Source organism: Trichoderma reesei (genome assembly GCF_000167675.1).
Source record: "Trichoderma reesei QM6a unplaced genomic scaffold TRIREscaffold_31, whole genome shotgun sequence".
NCBI classification, from domain to species: domain Eukaryota; kingdom Fungi; phylum Ascomycota; class Sordariomycetes; order Hypocreales; family Hypocreaceae; genus Trichoderma; species Trichoderma reesei.
The window spans coordinates 104,206-125,225 of NW_006711178.1; the positions used below are offsets into that span (position 1 = coordinate 104,206).

A 21,020-nucleotide genomic window follows, 5' to 3' on the forward strand; every position below is an offset into this window, starting at 1 on the left:
GGATCGGAGAATCCGCCGCTGTTGATAGGGCCACCATAAAATTGGAGACGACCTTAGAGTCGTGGGTTTCTGGGTACTGTGGAGAAGCTTAAAATCACAGACGTGTTGCATCATCGTCAGGTAAGGTCACCTCAAGTGTTGCTATAAAGGCAGAGCGGGAAGGCACAGTGGCACGGAACCGCTCCTGTCATTCTCGGCCAACGCATAGTCCATCTATGGCTAACCATCTGAAATCATCTCATCTAGAGGCACGCCTGTCTTTTGGTATAGATAGGTAGGTAGGTAAGTAAGCAAACTAGAGTCTTGCTGCGAACTCGGGGAACATCGCTCCTCCTATCGACGTGAGGTTGGGAAACAAAGAGGAAATGCACAAGGGAAGAGGGACAGCGGCCAGAGACAAGACAAAGATCAAGACAAAGACACGATTCCCTAGGTTTTCAACTCATACAAATATCCGTGGCCCTCCGATTGATCAGACACAATATTCAACACATCAAAAGCCATATAGATTTCCGGAGCCGCAGCCGGACAAAGCCCTGGACAAGGGACAAAACCATCCAGAGGTACAAGACAAGGGCAGGTCACAACACCTCATTCTACCTATGCTTCATCGTAGCGAATTTCATTCTCCATCGTCACATCCGATTCGCGTCGCCTCAACACCGGTTCGGCCTGGAAGCCGTTGCTCTCAACGATGCTGGCAGTGTCCGACAGCTTGCCCGACTCGAGGTCCTCGATGCTCTGCAGCGCCTGTATGAATTTGGCTTGCTCCAGCTTGAGCATTGCGCGCTTGCTCGCCGTCGCCGCGTCCTCGTCCATCAGCTTCTCATAAACTCTCATAGCGTCCGGCCCGCGCACGCCCAGCTTGTCGTCCAGATAGTTGCGCAGCTCTCTTCGAATCGCGGGGATCATGCGGCAGACGATGCGCTGCGTCACGGCATCCGAGTATCGTAAGGCGGCGAGCTTATAGTACCCTCTAACGTACGCGACAACCTCGACCTCTCGCTCGAATTCGTCCGGATTGAGCCGGGCCTGCTCCGACTCCCGTCGCTTGACCTCCTGCATCTGCATCTCCTCCGTCATGGCCTCCCACGGCGCGAGAGGCTTCTGCTTGTAGCCAGCTGCCACCATTCTCATGTAGTGGCGGAATCGAGCCAGCACCGCTCGTTCGCTCTTGAGGCACTGGTCAAAGGCTTCCGTGTTATACGTCATGACTCTCTCTGCCTCGCCACTGTAGAGCTCTTCGAGTGCCTTTTGCGTCGTGTCCCAGTGCTTGTCCAGACAGCTTTTGAGGTGTCGTTTGGCCTCGGGGTAAATGTATCGCTTCTTCAGGTTTTCAAACGACTCATTCAGGGCTGAATCGAGCTCGGCTGACAGCTGACGTATCACCTCTCGTAGGTAGACACTAGTAGGTCCTTTCCACGGCCTGATGGCCTCCATGGCCAAGTCATTGTAGACGTCAGGAGGGATGATACTGGGCATGCCGGCTTTCATCTTGGCCCGTATCTCCTCCCTCACTTGGCGAAGCGTCCGGAAGCCTCGTCCGACCTCCCAAAATTCACCAAAAGGCTCAGCGAGCCCCTGCCTATGTGCGGGAGGCAGAGGCTGCTGAGGGCCGAAACTGTTACCATTGATGCTGTTGCCGGCGTCCTCTGGCTTGACCGTATTTGATGGCCCGGCGGCTGAATAGTCGGTCCTGGATCGCTTGGATGGAGTGGCCTGCGCTGTCGGCTGTCGTCGTTTGGACGGGGTGGCAGCGCTCGTTGTTGCGACGGACGCCGCATCGGACTCGTCATCGCTTAGTGCAATGACTGGAATATCACTTCGATCTTTGAGAACGAATTTGGGCTTGATTTCCAGGAGGCAATCTCGAAAGTTGGCGGGCAAGCTGTTGATACGAGCTGCGAATTCGTCAATCTTGATCCGGGCACTATCCGCAAAGCTGTTGAGGCACGTCTGTATCTCCAGTTCCACATTGTGCGGGAGTTCGGGGAGGTTGGCAAGCTGCCTGTTGACCTTGTCGAGGTTCAACTTGACTTTGTGCTTGATGTTAGGGAGACTAGGAAAGCCAGTGTTAGTGATAGCCCGAGGGTTGTCATAGGAGGGCGAGGAGGACTTACCTCTTGGCGAATTCCTCGCCAAGTCGCTCCGAAAGAAAAGCCTTGAGTCTCTCCACGCCACAGCGGTGGACAAACTCATGAAAAGCTTCTGGCCATTTATCGACCGACTCGTCCTCAAACATTCTTTCCTCCCACTTCTTCAACTCTTCTAAATCTTTACCCTGGGGACGAGAAGTGATAAAGTATCCCAGCCCCGTCGAGTGGGCTTGTCCCTTCATGATCTCAAGCCATTGAGCGTGGTTTCCGCCGTCTGGCAAGAGATCAGCCTTGGTAAGCACACCTATGGTCCGGTCCTTGGCTTTCAGCTTTCGAGTGAGGCCAAAAGTCGCCGAGTTTTCTGCGTCGCTGTTCATGGGCATGGCGCAGATTATAATGGCGGAGGGGTGCTGGATGTAGGCGCTCGAGAGGTTTCGGACCACATTGACCAAGTATTCGTCGTTGGCGTCGGCGGGATTCTGGAAGATGCCAGGCATGTCGTAGAATGATAGGTCCGGCAGGTCGGGACCCTTGATTTCCAGAGCCACAATATTGGGCGAGAATTTTGCCTGCGGCTCCTCTGCTGCCTTGTCGATGGGAACATTGGAAGCGATGGAGCCTCGCCCTGGGACGAAGAGACCGTGGTGCTTGTCATCGTTCAAAATGGCAATCTGGGCCCAGCGCAGGACTTCTTCGATTTCGGATTTGTCGTGCATCGTCTTGAACTCGAGGACCAACGTACTGGGTCGCTTTTTCCAGGGGAAAAAGGGGTCGTGAGCCGTGACATCCGACTCGTGTATGGGGCGAGGAGGAGGCTCGTACACATACTCCTTGCGCAGCCAGACGCGACACGACCATTCGGCATTGCGGGAAACGCGAATGTGCAGAGGACATCGAGTGCAGGCGCCCTCGCTGCGTGGCAGATCCAGGTTGGCCAGGCCTGACATGAGACTCGATTTGCCTGCCGACTGGTCGCCAACAAGGACGAGCTCGGGCAGCTGCACGTCGTGGGACACGCCAAGCTGCTGGAGCTCTCCGAGGGTGTCGTTGCAGGCTTTGAGCTTCTTGCCAATGTCCTGGAAGGACGTGTGGAAGAAGCTCTCATCCATGTTCTTGGGGCTTCCCGCAGCTGGCACACTCGTAGCTGCTGGGTTGTTTTTCGCCCTGACTTCTCTGAAGACGGGATCTGACTCTACGGTGCGCTCGCTAGGCGCAGCTATTATTCGTAACGGTTAGCATGTGGTGACTCGACGAAGCAGTAAGGTATCTGACAACTCTGTCTCATCCAGCTCTAGGGGCATGAGACTCACGAGCGTTGGATCGATCTCCACGGCCATACCGCGCTGAACCCGGGAGCTCATCGCCAAGCGTCCCGTAGTCGCTGGCGTTGCCCGGAGGCGGGATTGGTTCCGGGTCAGGCTTGACGACTGCGCCGATATGCCTTGCACGGCGGGTAGCCAGATGCGGCATGGCGGTTGAATTCTCAAAGGACGTCTAATCCTCGAGGGTCCGTCGGTTTCTGGGCATCCACGTATCGTGACTGTCGTGAAAGAGGAGAGGGTTCCTCTGCGGCACTGATGCAGAATGATTGACGAGTGATGGACGAGGCTGAAGAAAGCTGAGGAGGGAGGTGCAGGTAGACTTGGGTAGTAGATTCGTATCGTATAGAGGGAGAATGAGAGAATGGTAAGAAAAGAGGAAAGTGAATTAGGCAAAGACTTGGGAGGAGAAGATGAGGCGAAAAGAGAAGAGAATTTGTGAAAAGAATAGAAGAAAAAGAGCTGGGCTGATGCAAGAGTAAAAGTGAAGTGAGGGTGAGTTGGCCAAGGCGACGCGCGGGTGAATTTGCCTTTTGCCTACCTACCTAGTACCTACCAGGCGAGTTGAGTGCAGCAAAGCGCTGATAATACTGGCTGGCCACTGATATTCACCCAGCCAACTGGTGGTGGTGTTTTGCTGCCCGCCCCATACAAACTGCAGGGACCAATATCAGCGTCCTGGGAGGTTAACTGTCGATAAGCGAGTTGATGCCTGACTCAACAGTACGCCAGCAGTATGCAATGCAATCGAGGAACGACAACCCAAAACGAGCAATACGCTCTTATAGAGACGTCATCTGAAAAGCCGCGCAACTTACAACAACTTCAGCCGAGCTGTGAGCTGTGAGACTTGGCCGTGTTAACAGAAGTGAATGCCGTCTGCTAAGGCCCCAAGTATCGCCAGAGCTTCTCAAGGGAGCTTTTTAGCTTGGGTAAGGTACCTTTAAGTTCCGGGCGCGCTAACACGAAAAAGGGGTGGCTGGGCTCGAACTCGGGTCAGGCACAAGGGACTTGGCTTCAGGTCCCAAGGCACGTGACATTACTTTGGTACCCTGGATTGGTCTGCCAGAAAAAGCTGAGCTTGGAGATCAATGAGCCTCGTGAATATACATACTTGCGTCTCGAGAGAATTTCACACATTAGAAGTGAAGAATCAGGCTACATCTCGCATCTGAGCCTCATTCCCCTTGGTAGTTCTTGTGTAACTGCTGTACTTTAGGTACCTGTACTGATAGCGGCTTGTGTTACTGGCTTCATTAGTGGAACCTGCAGCATCGTGTGGCTGCCACACGGAGCACCAGGTACATGTACTTGTACTTGGACCCTGTTTATCACAAGACAACTTCCGGAAAGACAGTTTGTGGTCGATGGGAAGATCGACTGCCTGCTTCGATGCTTGGTGTTTTGCAAATGAAGCTCCATTCCTTCAATCTCAATGGTTTTGACGGTAATTGTTCTTTTTTACTGGTTATTGCCTCTTTTTGCCCCTCAGTCAGATTACATTGCCTGCAACTGCCAATCCCACAGTCGCAGTGAGCAAGGCTGCACTCACAAGTACTCGGGTACCTGCACCATCGCTTAGGGGGAAATTTTGCCTGAGGAAAAATGAAAAAATGAAAAGAAAAATTGTTCAAGGGAAATTTTAGTCTTCGGCCATTTGCTCCTTAGCTCGACCCAACCGTAGACTTTACAAGCTTCATAGCAGTCTGATAGCCAATATTCCCTCTTTGTTTATTCTCTCACCCGAGAAACCAACAGACTCATTCAGGACTGCTTGCTTCTTAGGCTCACAGCACTCATCATGGACTTTGCAGGAGACGGGCGAAACGATGCCCTGGCTGATGGCCGACGCATCTACTTAGGCGCGGCAACCTGTTCTCAACCCTCCTGTCTCTCTAGCTGACCGGTCAAGACAGGCAATCTCCACTACGAGCTCAGGTCCGAGGACATTGAGGAGTTTCTCATCTCCAATGGCTTCGACGACATTGAGAACATCCAGATCTCTGTCGACGGCGTCAGCGGCCGCAACCCCGGCTACTGCTTCGTGGACTTTTCGCAAAAGGCAACGGCTGACCGTGCTCTGAACGACCTTAGGGCCAGCCTGCGCGGCCGCGAGCTCAAGGTCGGTCCATGCGAGCCTAGGAAGAAGCGCACTGGAGACGGCCGACAGGGCTTCCAGCGGTCCAACGACTGGAGGACTCAGTCTGGCGATGACGGCCAGCAGTTCCAGAGCGGCGAGGCCAGGGACCAGAGGTCTCGAGGATTCACCCGCTCCGAGGAGGTGGCCGATGACTCTCAGGGAAAGCGGCTGTATGTGGGTGGACTGGCCAAGATGGGAGACCCTGATCAGAACACGCAGGAGGTGATGGACATCTTCACTGGATTCAACCCGTACGTCTCACTCGCTCATTCCTTGACTCTCACTCTACCTCTCATCGCCCTTTCCTCTTACCCTCTTTTTACCTCATGAGACCATGTGTGAGAGGTGTATTCCTAACGTTGAAGCTCAGGTCGCACATTGGCAAGCGCATCGCGCCTCCTGAGAGCGCCCGCAGCCCTGCCGGAACATACTACTACTGCTTCGTCGACTTTGAGACCAAGGAGGAGGCCGAGGCCGCCATGCAGGCGCTGGATGGCGCCCAGTACGACGGAGGCTTGCTCAAGGTGTCGCTGGCCAAGAGGACAGAGAGGCAGTTCAACCGCCCCAACGCGGCTTCAGATCGCAACGGCGGCCAGGGACGCGGCTGGAGATCAAACAACAACAGCAACAACAACAACACACGACCTGAGGGCGGACCTCCGGCGGCCAGGGCCATGGGATCCAACAACTGGCGCAGGCGAGAGGCCGAGTAATCGACGGGGCAACTCAAACAGGCGACAGCCGGCAAAGGCTGATGCAGGCACTGAAAAGGAGAGACGGCAAACAGAGGCTTTGGATGGGGGGAACCAGGGTAATGCATCAGTGATACATGACGTATGAATTCTTTTTCCTGCTATTGTATTCGGTTATCCATTACTACAGCTGCTGCAACGAGAAGACGGCGTTGGATCAAAAGAGAACAGCATATGATTCTATCTTAACCACCGTGTCTCGCCCGAATTGTGAACCCCCATGAGTCTGGATCCAATCCAGCATCCTAAATCCAGGAACAGCCACCACGTGCCGCATCCCAGATTCTCTTGTCGCGGGGTCGCTGGACCCTGTTCCGCACCCGCATAATTGCATAGCGCGGGGCCGCCGCCTCTAACCTCCACCCCTGTCATACCAAGCAAATCGTGACCTCGAGAGAGCCAGTCGTGCAGCAGCCGCTCCACCGCCTTGCTTCCGCCAGTTTGCTGGCGAGATTCTCTCTGAACTTGATATAATTCCACTTGATACTACTGTTGGCGCTGTTTTTCTTCCTTTGCCCTGCTCCTTGTTCTGCCTCTCCCGTGAAAGCTCGCGGTATCGCCCACCCGATATCAGCCACCTCAGCCCCTCCCCCTCTCTCAACTCTCTTCTTTCTCCTCCTCTACTCCGTCCGCACAGCTCTCAACTATGTCTCTCCACGTCCCTCTGCCGCATCGGTCTGCCACTCCAGTTGGCGCTGCCACCAAGGCTGTCATTCTGGTAAATATCAAATCCGCCCTTTTCCCTCTCTTCTGGAAGCGACTTGCTCTGCCTGCTCTTGGCTGGCCATGGAGCTTCATCGTCTCATCGCCAATGGCTGCGGACAGCTGGCTTCAACGACGAAAGTCGCCGTTGTACAACTCTACTGTATCATACACAGACTCACACAGCTAACACCATCTCCTCTCCTCTTTCTTTCTACGATTAGGTCGGCGGTCCCTCTCGTGGCACCCGATTCCGTCCGCTGTCTCTCGACCTCCCCAAGCCGCTCTTTGAAGTCGCCGGCCACCCCATCATCTGGCACTGCTTGGCCGCGGTTGCGCGCGTCAAGCAGATCCAGGAGGTCTACATTATCGGCTATTACGATGAGTCCGTCTTCCGCGACTTCATCAAGGACTCCGCCCGGGAGTTCCCTGGCATCAACCTGCGGTACCTGCGCGAGTACGAGGCCCTGGGTACCGCCGGCGGCCTGTACCACTTCCGCGACGCCATCCTCAAGGGCCGCCCCGAGCGCCTCTTTGTGCTCAACGCCGACGTTTGCTGCTCGTTCCCGCTCGAGGAGATGCTCAAGCTCTTCATGGAGAAGGACGCCGAGGCCGTCATCCTCGGCACGCGCGTGAGCGACGACGCCGCCTCCAACTTTGGCTGCATCGTCTCCGACGCGCACACGCGCCGCGTGCTGCACTACGTCGAGAAGCCCGAGTCGCACATCAGCAACCTCATCAACTGCGGCGTCTACCTCTTCTCCACCGACGCCATCTTCCCGTCCATCCGCTCGGCCATCAAGCGCCGCACCGACCGCCCCGCCCGCCTCGTCTCGTACCCGTCCTCGGACAACCTCGACAACTTCACGATGCCGCGCGCCGTGGCCGACGACGACGACGACGAGGACAAGAAGGAGGTGATTCGACTGGAGCAGGACATCCTCGGCGACATGGCCGACAGCAAGCAGTTCTTCGTCTACGAGACCAAGGACTTCTGGCGCCAGATCAAGACGGCCGGCTCCGCGGTGCCCGCCAACGCCCTGTACCTGCAAAAGGCCTGGCAGAGCGGCAGCGAGGAGCTCGCCCCCGCCAGCGCCAACATCGTGCCCCCGGTCTTCATCCACCCGACCGCCGAGGTCCATCCCACGGCCAAGCTGGGCCCCAACGTCAGCATCGGACCCCGCGTCGTCGTCGGCGCCGGAGCCCGTGTCAAGGAGAGCATCGTGCTCGAGGACTCGGAGATCAAGCACGACGCCTGCGTGCTCTACTCCATTATTGGCTGGGGCAGCCGCGTGGGCGCCTGGGCTCGCGTCGAGGGCTCGCCCACGCCTGCTGGCAGCCACTCGACTAGCATCATCAAGAACGGCGTCAAGGTGCAGAGCATCTCCATCCTGGGCAAGGACTGCGGTGTTGGTGACGAGGTCCGCGTGCAGAACTGCGTTTGCTTGCCGTACAAGGAGCTGAAGAGGGTATGTTTTTCTTTTTCCACTATAGCTTACTCACTGTTCAATTCTCCCTCTCTGTCGTTCTTTTCATATGCTAACTACAAATGTGTCCAGGACGTTGCCAACGAGGTCATTATGTAAAATGCGAATTCAAGCACGGTTCTCGACAATTAGCGTGTGATAGAGCAACATGGGAGTAGCATGCAATTAATTGTTTCCCTAAGGGATATAAAAACGAAACGAGGGACGGGAGAACGGAAGATGGAAACTGCTTTTCAACACATGGACACCAAACTTATAAAAAACAAATGATTGATTCCCCAGACTATACAATGTCATGTCTTCTGGTTCCTGCCTAATACTCCAAACTCAAGAAGTGTGGTTCTCATCCAAGGATTGCCTTGATGCTTCCAGCAGCTGTTGAGATGCGCATGGGCATATATGTATGTATAATCCGTGGAAAACAGGTACCTAACATGAGCCCACTTGCCATTCCAATTCCCCGTCGTTCGTGAATGCATGGTCAAGACCCGATTGTACATCTCCAAACATCCTCCTCACCACCCCCTCCTGGGGGTTGGGTATATATGCGATCCAAGCCTTCCTTTATTACCAGGCTCTTCTAAACCATTTTCCAGATACCAAGCGTGACCCCTGTGAAGCCTAAATGACCCCCCCCTTCTATATGCACCATAGCCGTAATGCCGTTTCATATTGTCTCATCCGAAGGGAAAAAAAAAGAAGTGCGAATGCTTTCGAGCCTGATCAACAAGGCTTTCCGTGTGTTTCCAAAATCAAAAGAGATGCCAGAGAATCCTACCGTTCCCCGACAACTACAACTCCTTTTGCACCGAAAGGCGGCTCGCTGGCCGGGCAAACATGGGACTGGAGGGTCGGCTCGATGTCGACGCCAGGCCCTTGACGTCAAACGGGTCAATGGACTTGAAGTGTTTCGAGGGGCCCAGGCGAGGGGTGCCAAGGGGCGTAAGCTGTTCGATGGCGGGCTTCTCAAAGGTCGCGACGCGGATGGCGGGCGGGCGATGTCGAATCGACGTCTCTTCAAAGACGCTGTACATGTAAGTCGAGAGCAGCACTAGCATCGTGCCCAGGAGGAACTATTTTACATGTTAGCACAGTTGAGAATCGAACAGACCAAAGGTATTCGAAGCGTGGATCGTACCGTGAGAGTGACTTCAAACTCAAAAACCCATACGCTGACGAGAAAGCTGAGGATGATGCTGATGCTCGTCGCAAAGTTTTTGACGATATTATCAGCGTCGCGAATAACGAGACTAGCCAAGATACCGCCAGCGGCTTGCAACACAATTGTCGCCCATACAACCGCATTGTAGCCCTCAAAGAAGCCATGCTCGCGAATTCCAGCTCCGTCCTGCCACATGACGCCACCGAACAGAGCGGCAATCATGGAGTAAAAGCTCAGCTGCAGGTTTCGCACCCAGACGCTCGCCTGCGTGGGGCTCTCCTTGAGGAGCTTCTCAAAATACACGCCCGTAAGCCCAGAGACAGCTGCGGCGACGAGAACTGCAGTCACGCCAAGGGAGTAGTTCATTGGGGGCTCGACGAAGTGAAGGTCGTTGTCAATGCCCTCGTAGGTCGCGGAGCGGCGTGTCAGATGCGCCGGGGCTTCTTCAATGACTGGATGGCCGAGTTCATGGCGAGATCTGGGGAAGAAGTGATCAGGCATGCCGTGGAAAAGAAGCGAGTCGGATCCGGAGACTCTGCTGGTGATATTTGTTGTCGAGCCGGGGAGAGAGACGATGCAGACGCCCAGCGTGAGGACAATGAGCGACAGCCAGCGCTTGAAGCCGAGGGGACGACTCAGGAGGTAGACGCTGAAGAGCGCCGTGGTGAGAATCTACGCCGTTATAATCAGGATCAGCATACATATGGCGCAACAAATGAACCAGCCCTCTGAACGCTTTTCCCCTCCAACTCACCTTCAGCTGGTACAGAACCTGAAAATGCACAGCATCAAGGTTCTCAATCGCCACATACTGCAAGATATTCTGCAGCGTATAAAAGACGCCCGGCACAACCAGCTTCCACCCGTCGCCCGCAAACATGGCGTTGTAGATCTGCTCAAACAGCACCGTGGCAGGCGTGCTGGGAGCCAGCGTCTTGGATGCCTCGTACAGGGCAAGCGTCAGGGAGACGGCCAGCTTAATGAGCTCGTGAAGAAAAACAGCGGTGGAAGGGAAGTAGCGTCGGTCACCGGAGGGAGGCATAACGCGGGAGTAGTGCATGATGAGGATGAAGGCCGAGTTTTGCACTGTGAGCTGCGTTTGCGATATCTTGTTAGCATCATTGGACCGATGAGCGAGAGAAGACGAGAAGCGTAGAGAAGCATACCAGCATCAGCGAGAGTGGCTTGCCAGCTCCAACCGCTGAGCCGCGGCCGTCGAGCACCGCCATGGCGGGCAGAGTTGGCAATTGCGTCGACAAGTGTGGCTATAGGGCGGAAAAGCTCGAGAGGAGGCAGCGGTCAATTCGTGGTGGTGGACGTTGTTTGTTTGGGGAGGAAGAGGAGGCAGAGAGAAGTCCCGAGAAGTTTGAAGATGAGGATTGCTGCACCTGTGCTGGTATCGATAGCAGTCGGAGGTGACGGCACGCGACACACACCAGACCCCTCTTGATCAATCTCGATCTGGTATTGCAGTATGTAGGTAGTAAGTAGCTCAGCTCAGCTCAGCTCGGGCTAAACAGTGGATCAATGCCACCTTCTCTGCAGGCAATGTAGCTGCAGATGCCTCAATGCAACACCTGATGATGAAAGAATAGAAGAACAACGGGAAGAAGAAAGAAGAGAAAGAAAAGACGAGAGTGCAAGCCTTGGAGCAGCAGAGATGTGCGAATCGAAACTGATGCCCGATTCAAAGCTCCAGTTTTTTGCCCCTTGGTCTAGAGGTCAAGCTGCAGCTCTCAATTACAGATTAATAGGAGCACTAAGTGACTGGGCACTTTCTCCCCGCAGATGCGCATCGAGGGGTTGAGGTTGGCGGCAACTTGGCAACTGGGTCCTGTCCCATCTGGGCGCTGGGCTTTAGCGGGCTTAGTGGACATGGGGCGCCTTTAGGGTCTGCCTCAGGGGCCACTTTGGGGTCCAAGTGATCAAATGGGGGCACGGGCATCGTTGAAGTGCCCCTCTATTTGCTGGCAAGGTGCTGTATGTACGCAAACAGGAGGTTGACATCATTGCATCGTTGGGATCGTCTGTTTTGGCTGATGGGGCGCTGGCAAACGGATCAAGCAAATTCCAACGAGGTTCGTACAGTAATACTGTGCGTATCGCAGTCTCAATGCCAAAGCGCAGGGTGGAGGCTTTACAAACTGCAGTGTTGCGTCTCTCAGCAATCGCAGATGATCAAGCAGCACCAGTTGGTAGGTAGTACTAGGTAGCAATCTGGATGGAACACGTCTGATACAGCCCTCCCTCGACATCGCCGACTTGCCAGCGTCTCAGACACGCTTGAAGCTGGCCTGGTTAGTGGACCTTTATGCTCGACGAACCAAGATTGCCAAGGACAATGACAAGGCAAAGGAAGGGAGGCAAGAGAAGGCTCATAACAACACACAGATCGCAACTGAATTTGTGGATATATAATCTGCAGTCATGGTATGTCTTGACCTGCCACTAGTCTCGTCACCCAGATGCAGACCACCACCCAGCTTCATGCGAAAGGGGAGAAAAGGGTCAGATGAAGGGAATAGATTCAACCCCTAGCTTCCAAATCCCTGCCGTGGTGCCTATGACCAAGTTCCCGTACGCCATTCCTTATAGAAACCCCAAAACGTCCATCGTCGTGGTTGCCATACTCGCCCAAAAAGAAAGACTCGACATGCTCAAGGTAAGACTACGACGCTGCGTGGCATCGCCTTTGGGTCGATTGAAAAGTTTCGTTCGTCAATCACTGTATTCCCAGACCGCAAGCTGGGGATAGCATCTTGTCTGCTGAGGTCTTGAGCCATCAGGTTCCAGAGCGCAAAGCGCTCGGCCATGCTCTCGCTAGGGTTCCTCTCTTGCTCCCGGATGCTATCCCGACGCTGCGGTCCAACCACCCGGTTGCTTCCTTTCAAGTTGAATCCCGCGTTGGCCTCATACGTCTTCAGCTTCGGCTTCTGTGTGTAAGCGGGAGGGCTCGGCCGGTGCGGGTGTCGGAGGTCTCGTTTGCGGTAGTTCCACACGCTCTTCTGGGGAAGAAACATGCTGGCGCTGATGGTGGGCACGGCCATGTCGCGGAGCGGCTGCCTGTAGAAGTCGCCCGCCGCATCTAGGTGGTTGACCAGATCCTGATGGCCCTGGCTTCGGAAGAAGGATAGAGCTCCAATGTCGAATGCCGGCGGCGTGTCATCCTGCCCTGTCCTGTACATGTTGCCCAACTAAGACGCGAATGCTTCGGCAGGGGATCCCACGTCGTCGCCATAGCCGCCGTAGCCCTTGCCCTGTTCCCTGTCAGTATTGCAGTAGCCAAGGCGGCAGAGAACCTCATGGATCACGGAACTGATCAAGCTAGACCATCCGCAGTCCCTGTCTCTGCTATCGGGGCCTCGAGACCAGTTGCCCGGGCTCGTCGCCCCGAGCGGCGCCTCGTTGCTGCCCAGAAGCCACGACAAGTCCGCATCTGCGTGCAGCAAATCGGGGTGCTTGTCGATGAAGGATTTGACCGGCTGTGAATGAGTTCGCAGCTCGTCCTTGTCGAGCAAGGCCTCGTTAAAGCCGTAGGCGATTTCGTGGTCTCGCATAAAGCGGAAGACGTCGAATTTGATGTCGTGAGTGAATTGTGCCTGCAGCCACCCGTTCATGAGCATGAAGAATAACTAGCCACAAGCGCGGAAAGGGGCCAAGCATATAACGGGAACTGCGCCCACTTACGCCAGGCTCAATTCTCCAGACCCAGTCATAGTCTCTCAGTCTTTTCTCGCGGGCAAAGGGTCCCGAGTTCCAGTGCGAGATTTGACCGAGGAAGGGCGTTGAGTGGCCGTCCTCGGAGACGGCCTCTTGACCAGGCAGATGACGCGGCGGCAGCGCGTTAAAGGCAGACGGCTGCTTTGGAGAGATCAGGTTTTCTTTCGTGATGACTTCGTACAGGCAAACGGCACCGGTCGCGTTCGACGTCTGCTGTCGGAAGTCTTCGCTCAGAGGTTGGGTGCTGAAGAAGACCCAGGGGTAACGGTATCGGTGGTTGTACGTCTCTTCAAGCTGCGAGATGGACGACAAGATGGCGGGCAGATCATGCTCGTGCGCAAGGGAGACGAAGGCTGCTCTGGGTCGTTGATCAGTAGCAGAAGAGATGGCGAGGCCATGCACGAACGATGACAATTGGATCAACACGAAGATCCAAGCCATGGCGAACGGCATGGTCCAACAGGGCGAGGAGTCGGTTGCACTACGTTTCTTAGCCATGCTGGGCCCTGGCGGCAAAGGCGACGGAGGGTAAACAATGGATTGACAGTTGAGGTGGAAGTTGGTAACTGGCGTTCTGCCTCTGTCACAGGGTTTGCCGTGATGAAAGAGAGTACACAAGTGAATAGGATGGATTCAAGAATGGTAGTGATGCAAGGAATCAATCAGATCCAGGGAACGAGAAAGAAAGAAAGAAAACAGAAAACCCAGGTGACAGGAATTCAAGAAGTCAGCTGAGGAACCGAAAAGGAGTGTGTGAAGTGAAAGTGAGCGGCAGGCTGGCCTGGTGGCAGATCCAAGGAGCAGGAAGCCGAGGTTGAAACAATGTTTGGAGAATGGGTGAAGAAGGATGAAGAAAAGAGCAGAAAAGAAGAGAAGATGAAGAAGAGAACGGCGGAGAAACGGCAGAATTAAAGCCGGTGAACAGTTTGCTGAGGCAACAGCAGGAGGCTTTGGTGGGCAGCTGGCGGGCAGCTGGCAGGGAGAAAAAGACTGGCCAGAAGTCGTTGTGCAAACGTCGAATCGAACAGACTCTGGGCATCAGCCCGCCGGCTATTGAACAACTGGGAACATTATCCGGGGATTGTAGAAGAGAAGTCCGTCGGCAAATGCTTGACGGTTATTCATTTCCCAGCGGCAGCTAGAGTAGAGCAGGAGACGGCCAGGTCAATATCCGACTTGAGCATACTCAGGTAGGTAAGGCAAGGTAGGTGAGGTACGGCAACAGGGAGAAGGGAGTGGACATGGTCGGCTTCACTGTGTTGACACCTGAGATAGCAGCACATAAGTTTCCATGGTGCTGCAAATGCCATCAGCGACCTGAGGATAGATTCGCTTGATAGCTGACTAGTAGGCTGCAGCAAGGTAAACGCAAAGGAGACGACAGCGCCCACAGAGACAACGGAGAGCAGATTGCCTGTTCCACATTAGAAAAAAGAAAGGAAAAAGAGAGCCCCTACGGGTAAAGAAGCAGCAAAACAAGCAAGAGAATTGACCCCATTTCCCCCAAGCGCCAGACGCAGTCACTGTTCCAGTATTCAACAGAAATGCCCATCCTGCCGTCGATCCTTTCTACCCTCCTCTAGATACGTGCCGCAAAATCAGTTCAAAACACGCGAGGACCTGTTAATATACACGCCTGGGTGGTCGTGGTTCTCGCCCTCCTCCTCTCTGTGGACATGGGTGGTCTACGCCTCAACGTCCATCGAGTCTCCGTCTGCCGAGCCGTCATCCAAGTTCAGCTCTATCAGCCTTGCATATTGGGCTGTGAGGCGCTGCAGCTCGCGAAATTTACCTGTTTATCGCGTTCAGATTAGCTCGCGTCCAAAAGATCGGTTCAGGGAAAAGGGAAGAATGTCGTACCAAGAATAAGAACCACTCCCTTAAGCAACTCTTTCCGATCCCATCCACATAGCTGTTCATCCTGGCTGTACCAGCCCCGGCTTACCGTCTTCTCCGATTCCTTCTCCTCCAGCACACCGCCCAGCAAGCTGTTGAGAAGCTCCTCTACCTTGCCTTTGGCACCCTCTGCTCCCAGACGCTTGGCATACATGAACAGATATAATCTGAACTCGTCGCTTGCGCCCAGCTGCAGAGCACCAGCGATCCGATTCTCCAAGTGGGCAATGCTGACACTGCTTTCCAGACCCTCCGCCTCCGATCTCTGCATGACAGTCTTAATGATGCGCTGCAGAGCATAGGCCCTTCCCTTGAGAAGAAACTCATTGGTGGTGTGTCGCTCGAGGAAAGGAATGATGCCAGAGGACACGGTGACGGTTCCCTTTTCCTTGTCTTCTTTCGAGGTGGGGCCAACCGCTGTGGACTGCAAAGCCGAGATGGACGAGTCGTTCGAGTTCCAGTACTGCGAGCCCACCGCCCACCACGCCTCGCTCAGCCGCTGCCACGTGTACATGTCTCGAGCATAAAAGTAGCCGTCGCCGTTTGTCAAGGTGACGACGATGTGGCCGGTCGAGTTGAGGTGAGCAGATGTGATGCCAGGGCCAGGCGTGGCCGAGTGCTGATTTAGCGAGGCCGTTGCAATGTCCAGTATAGGGCCGACGGACACGGGAGGATGCGGTGAGGACTGCGTTTTGAGGTTCCAGACGTGGACAAGTCCCACTGCTGTGATGACCATCAGCCAGTAGTCCCTGCATTCGAGGATGACAGGCTGAGACTCCAGGATGACGGGGTTGAGAAGACGTCTGCCGGCGGGAGTCCAGACGTGCAATGATCCGTCTTCACAGGCCACGGCCCAGAAGTGCTTGCTCGCCGTCACCAGAATGACGGCTCGGGGCAGAAACTCCTGCCATACCAAGACTCCTCGCTTGGTCACCAGCACATGAGCTGGATTGCGCGGGTCGGCGTCGTTTTTGGCTTCGAGGATACTGTTCTCCGGGTACTTTGATGCGTCTTCTAGCGTTGACGCCTGCGGTTGCAGCACGCCTCGCTCCAGAGGTCGCAGGATGTGTGATCGTATCTTGGGCACGGCAAGGCGCACCTGGGCATAGGAGATGGAAGGATTCAAAACGGCCGGCCGCAAAAACTCGGGAGTCGGGATGACGCCGTGCTCGACGGGCACGAGGGCCGCATGCTCCACGCCATCGACTCCGTTGGTCACAACAGCCGTTGGGCCGCCAGCCGCCCGCTTCGCCGCAGGCTCCTCGTCGTCGTCTAAATCAGTCGTGGCGGCGCGGCGCTTGTTACCGAGCAGCATAGCAACGATTCCGCCCTTGGGCAGGCCGTCAAAAGGCTTGCTCAAGTCCAACATGGTCTGCGGAGCGTCATTTTGTGTGTTCTTGGTTGTCGTCGACCCCACAAGTTGGCTTTGCGGCAGCGAAGACTGCCCAGTCCCGGACGAGGAGACCAGCAACGGTGCCACTCGTTTCCTCCCATCCTTACCGACGGTAACTCGCGACTTTAGCTCGCGGACCCGTTCGGCCGTCTTGTCAGCAGTCTCCTCCGCCTTTTCTTCCTTTGCCTTTTCTTCCTTTGTGTCGACGCTCTCCTTTTCTTTATCCTTGTCTGACTCTGCGCTTCCATTGGCAGCTGCCTTCTCAGTGACTGACGCGGAAGACTCAGCTTTGCTGGCTTGCGTGGCCGGGGTGGACTCCTTTGCTGACTCGGTCTGGAAGTCGCCCATGAGAGCCCCCATCCTGGACTGCACAGCCCTTGATTCGCCCGCCTTGCTATGCTCCTCCAGCAGCAGTCCGTCCACATCCTCGGCGATGCCCATGCCCTTGCGAGACGCACCGTACTTTTGGAGCGCCTTGGCGTTCTCCTCCTGCTGAGCCACCCACCCCAGCTCGCCTTCGTCAAACTTGGCCACAACCACGGTGCCATCCAGGCTGGATGCAAACAGGGTCTGACCGTCCGGCGTCCAGGCCAAGTCGGAAATGGACTTGCCCGCTATATCCTGCAAGATGACGACGGGGCGCGAGGTGTTGGTATTCCAGATGCTCAGCGTCTTGTCCTGGCCTGCAGACGCAATGACCGTCACCAGTTGCCCTCCGTGGCCGTTTGCCGCCCCGTTCTGCCCCGGCTTGACGGTGTGGAAGAGGCGAGGCGAGAACATGCACACTTCGGTCGGCGCCTCGTGGCCGATCAGGTTGATCTCGCTGTCCCACCTCGTCCGTTCGATGATGGCGACCGAGCTGACGGGGCCGTTGACGGCATTGGCGGCGGCGATGTGGTTGCCGTCCGGCGACCAGGAGCAGCGTCGGAAGTAGGTGGTCAGGGGCGAGCTCTTGAAGGGGGAGCTGATGGTGGCGTCGAGGACAAAATTGTTAATCATGTCGTGCTGCGTCGCGTTCGGGGCGGGCGGGGTGAAGCGGAAGATCTTGATGGTTCGGTCGTCGCTGGCGGTGGCGAAGAACTTGTTGGCCGGGTCGAAGGTGATGCCCTTGACGTGGCTCTGGTGCGCGGGAATCGACTTGAGCTTCTCGAACGTGTGGCCTGACCAGACCACGACCTTGGAGTCGAGCCCGACCGACACCAGCAGCGACGAGTCGTAGGACCAGGCCAGGTCCTGGACGTCGTTGTCGTGGCCGATAAGGCGCTTGTACGTCTTCCAGTTCTCGACGGGCGGCGGCTCGTTGGTGCCAAAGGTCGGGGCCGGCGGCCCCTTGTCGAGGTGGTAGACGCAGATGAGCTTGTCGTCGGCGCCGCTGGCCAGATAGCGGCCATTGGGCGAGAAGCGCACCGAGTGGATGGTGCCCAGGTGATGGCTCATGTGGCACAGCTGGCGCGGCTTCTTGTAGTCGGGGTCGTTGGCGTGGTAGACGGCCTCGGTCGACCAGATGCGCACATGGCCGTCGCCGCCCGCAGTCGCGATTCGCTTGCCATCGGGCGAGACGTGGCAGCTGTAGACCTCGAAGTCCTTCTGCTCGCCGCTGTGGCTCAGCCACGAGGGCTTGATGATGCGCATGGCGGGCGAGGCGCGGGCATTCAGCGGGATCGGGAGATGGACGAGGCTGATGGCGAAGTGGTGATGTCTCTTGGTGTTTTGGCTGCCAATGTGTTTTTTCTGCTGGAGGTTGGCGATTGGACTGTTGGCACAGCTGTGTCGGTTGCCGGCCAGGTACAGACGGCGTACCTTTGTGGGGGAGCACGCAGGTCAGAGGTACAACTGCCGTACAAGCCCAAAAGCCGGCTGACAGCTGAAGCGGGCTCGACCTTTGGGGGGACGCGCTGGCGCGTTTTCTGTGCTGCTAGGCTCCAGGTCGACTTTTTGGGCCAGCCGCCCCGTGTCGCATCAGCGAAATCGCCCGTCACCAAAAGGCAGTTGGAAGTCCTCTGTGCGGACGGAACAAGTTTGATGCGGGTTTTGCACAGACTTGGGTCAGACCCCGGCAAATGACTTGCGATGCAATTGCAAGGCTCAATCAAATTAATGGCCCTTGAAAACATGGAGGCTATGACATCATGCAGAGCGGGTTCAATGGAGGCATGTGATGATGCACGTCAAGCCAGAGCAGCATTCGTTATGGATACAAGCGGTTCATCCGGAACAGACGTGCAATGAGAGATTATGCAATTCGCATTGAGCTCCTGGTCCTCGTCGTATCGTGAAATCGTTCAGAACATGGGAGACTGCATAAGGTACGAAACCCCCCAAGGTATACATAGATAGAGCCCTTTTCTCTAACTCTATGTTACAAATCCAAGACTCCAAGCGCCGCTGCCCAATCGACCAACTGTAAACTCCACCAGGCGATGAGAAGACCGGTCCTGAAATGAGAATAAGGAAATGTAAGAGGAAAAAAAAAAGATTTTCCTCAAACTCGGACCGTCGAGGGGGTCACCATCGTATTTGGCTCATTGATGGCGTTCGCCGCGCGGCTCGAGTCCGGCTCAAGCGGCTCTCCCTCGTCCAGCTCCAACTGCTTGTTATACCGCAGAATCTTGTCAGCAACTCCTCTGTCAATGTACGTGACCATGAGAGCCGTCATCTCATTGTCCATCTCCTCGATCTCACGCACAATCGCCCCCAAACCGTGCCACCCAACAATGTTCTTGGCCGCAATGTTCCAGCTGCTGGCGGCCGCGCAGACGCAGTTCATCTCAAACTCCAGCACCTTGCGGTACAGCTGCAGCAGTCGGTCTCTGGTGCGGTCGCGCTGGGCGTTGAAGTCAAAGTCGTTCTTCCAGGCGCTGGCGAGCAGAATCTCTGAAAGGTGCATGTACCAAGGGATGCGTCCAAGGACGTGCAGGGCACCGCGCTTCATCTCTTCGATTTCAATTGGCGGACCAAGAAGAAGCTGCGACACGTAAAAGGATCAATAACCATTCAAACAATTCACAGGCTGGTCTATAGGTACACAAGGACAGGATGCTCACCGGTGTTAGAATGCAGATGCCCGACCAGGCGACCGCCGTGGAAGGATATGTCGCCCACACGCTTTTGATAAGCCTCTGAGCAGCCCTGATTATGCCCTTTGCAGAGGTGTTGGCTTGAGATTTGGTCCCGCGAGACCTCTTCAGCCCAGACTCGGTGATGGTGATGAGAGCTTTGAACCGCTCCTTGTCAGATCGGGGCAAACTCTGATTGAGCCCGCCTATTGACTGTCCGTGCGACAGTTCCTGGCACAAAATCGACTCGTAGACGGTGACAAGGCCAGCGGATCTCGTGCTGTCTCGAAGGGAGTTGTAGGCCTCATTCCACAGGTCCATGGAGATGCTCTTGTCTCGCCCGCCGCCCTTTGGAATGGAGTAGACGGAGGACGTCGAGGACGGAGCTCTGTAAGGTCCCATCCATTCGGGTGTGGCGACGCCGCTGTCGGAATCAGAATCGTCCTGAGGCCCATGGTGGTGAAAGTCGTGATGGAGGATCTTGCCAACCAACTTGATCAGGCGGGAGTCGTGGGCTTTTGGCATTGTGGCGTGCGGTGGGGGCAAAAGACGGTATGGTGCTCTATTTCCCTCCTGTCTCATTCATTCCATAGCAGGTGAACTCTGCACAATGCAAGTATATTGTGTGGTGATGTGCAATAATGGCTCAACGAAGAATAGAATCATTGCTGTAATCATTTTTACGGAGTCGCGACACTGAGGCAAAAGTGGGTGACAGCTCAACTATATACTAGGTAATAGTCGGACGACTTTGGACACACCCAGGCATCAGGGAAAAGCCCTCGGTGTCCCAGAAGATCGGACCGTGTGACGTTTTTTCCTTCTCGTTCTGGGCTCGAAGGTCATAAACCCACACAAGCTCCGACTGGGTGAACCAGAACCGGATTCGCTGTTCGGCCTTGCGGTAATCGGGATACGCAGACGCCTTCCACGAGGTGCTAAGAGAAGAGGGTTTAGTCCAATGTACATGTAGGCATGATGGCATCATATCCGGTTCCGAGGGCAAAACGTGGCTGGGGCTGAAGCCCGCAATTCGTCCAACAACCCCGGATTTTGGGTGGATGCGGCCCTCAGGTCTTAGATCGCTGCAAGCTTTGGCTTTGAAAATTCGATAGTCGGGACGTGAGGTTCCGCCGGACGTACATCTAACCAAGCTGCTGGTGCTGCGACTTCGAGAGATGTCTGAATCCCCGTGTTATTCGCGTCCGCAAGTTCAGCTTGGCTTCAGCCTAGGGGCTGCTAACGAAGAGAGAGGGCTGGCAATGGCGCAACGGCGGGTCGAGACCATGGACGAATG

At 55.5% G+C, this 21,020-nt stretch overlaps 7 protein-coding genes across 7 annotated transcripts; 2 read left to right on the forward strand and 5 right to left on the reverse strand.

Moving 5' to 3' along the window:
* Window positions 1–600: 600 nt before the first annotated feature.
* TRIREDRAFT_111994 (uncharacterized protein) lies at window positions 601–3,566 on the reverse strand (the record flags this gene model as incomplete). Its single annotated transcript, XM_006969354.1, has 3 exons — window positions 601–2,059; window positions 2,121–3,312; window positions 3,407–3,566. 3 exons carry the CDS (start codon window positions 3,564–3,566, stop codon window positions 601–603), a joined length of 2,811 nt encoding a protein of 936 aa, XP_006969416.1.
* A 1,650-nt stretch (window positions 3,567–5,216) lies between these two features.
* TRIREDRAFT_69879 (uncharacterized protein) lies at window positions 5,217–6,268 on the forward strand (the record flags this gene model as incomplete). The annotated part of the gene is made up of 3 exons (XM_006969328.1): window positions 5,217–5,304; window positions 5,332–5,806; window positions 5,926–6,268. 3 exons carry the CDS (start codon window positions 5,217–5,219, stop codon window positions 6,266–6,268), a joined length of 906 nt encoding a protein of 301 aa, XP_006969390.1.
* Window positions 6,269–6,953: 685 nt separating this feature from the next.
* TRIREDRAFT_5850 (uncharacterized protein) lies at window positions 6,954–8,595 on the forward strand (the record flags this gene model as incomplete). Its single annotated transcript, XM_006969309.1, has 4 exons — window positions 6,954–6,965; window positions 7,234–7,839; window positions 7,921–8,478; window positions 8,569–8,595. 4 exons carry the CDS (start codon window positions 6,954–6,956, stop codon window positions 8,593–8,595), a joined length of 1,203 nt encoding a protein of 400 aa, XP_006969371.1.
* A 926-nt stretch (window positions 8,596–9,521) lies between these two features.
* On the reverse strand, window positions 9,522–10,766 carry TRIREDRAFT_69975 (uncharacterized protein; the record flags this gene model as incomplete). Its single annotated transcript, XM_006969355.1, has 3 exons — window positions 9,522–9,569; window positions 9,635–10,330; window positions 10,413–10,766. Coding segments are annotated over 3 exons (1,098 nt in total), but the record flags the coding sequence as incomplete, so codon positions are not given.
* Window positions 10,767–12,315: 1,549 nt separating this feature from the next.
* Window positions 12,316–13,819, reverse strand: TRIREDRAFT_69868 (glycosyltransferase family 15; the record flags this gene model as incomplete). The annotated part of the gene is made up of 4 exons (XM_006969356.1): window positions 12,316–12,495; window positions 12,532–12,825; window positions 12,958–13,257; window positions 13,346–13,819. The coding sequence occupies 4 exons, from the start codon at window positions 13,817–13,819 to the stop codon at window positions 12,316–12,318; spliced, it is 1,248 nt and encodes a 415-aa protein (XP_006969418.1).
* A 1,244-nt stretch (window positions 13,820–15,063) lies between these two features.
* On the reverse strand, window positions 15,064–18,299 carry TRIREDRAFT_69960 (uncharacterized protein; the record flags this gene model as incomplete). The annotated part of the gene is made up of 2 exons (XM_006969357.1): window positions 15,064–15,170; window positions 15,239–18,299. 2 exons carry the CDS (start codon window positions 18,297–18,299, stop codon window positions 15,064–15,066), a joined length of 3,168 nt encoding a protein of 1,055 aa, XP_006969419.1.
* Window positions 18,300–19,149: 850 nt separating this feature from the next.
* TRIREDRAFT_112001 (uncharacterized protein) lies at window positions 19,150–20,248 on the reverse strand (the record flags this gene model as incomplete). Its single annotated transcript, XM_006969358.1, has 2 exons — window positions 19,150–19,632; window positions 19,712–20,248. The coding sequence occupies 2 exons, from the start codon at window positions 20,246–20,248 to the stop codon at window positions 19,150–19,152; spliced, it is 1,020 nt and encodes a 339-aa protein (XP_006969420.1).
* Between the last annotated feature and the right edge of the window lie 772 nt (window positions 20,249–21,020).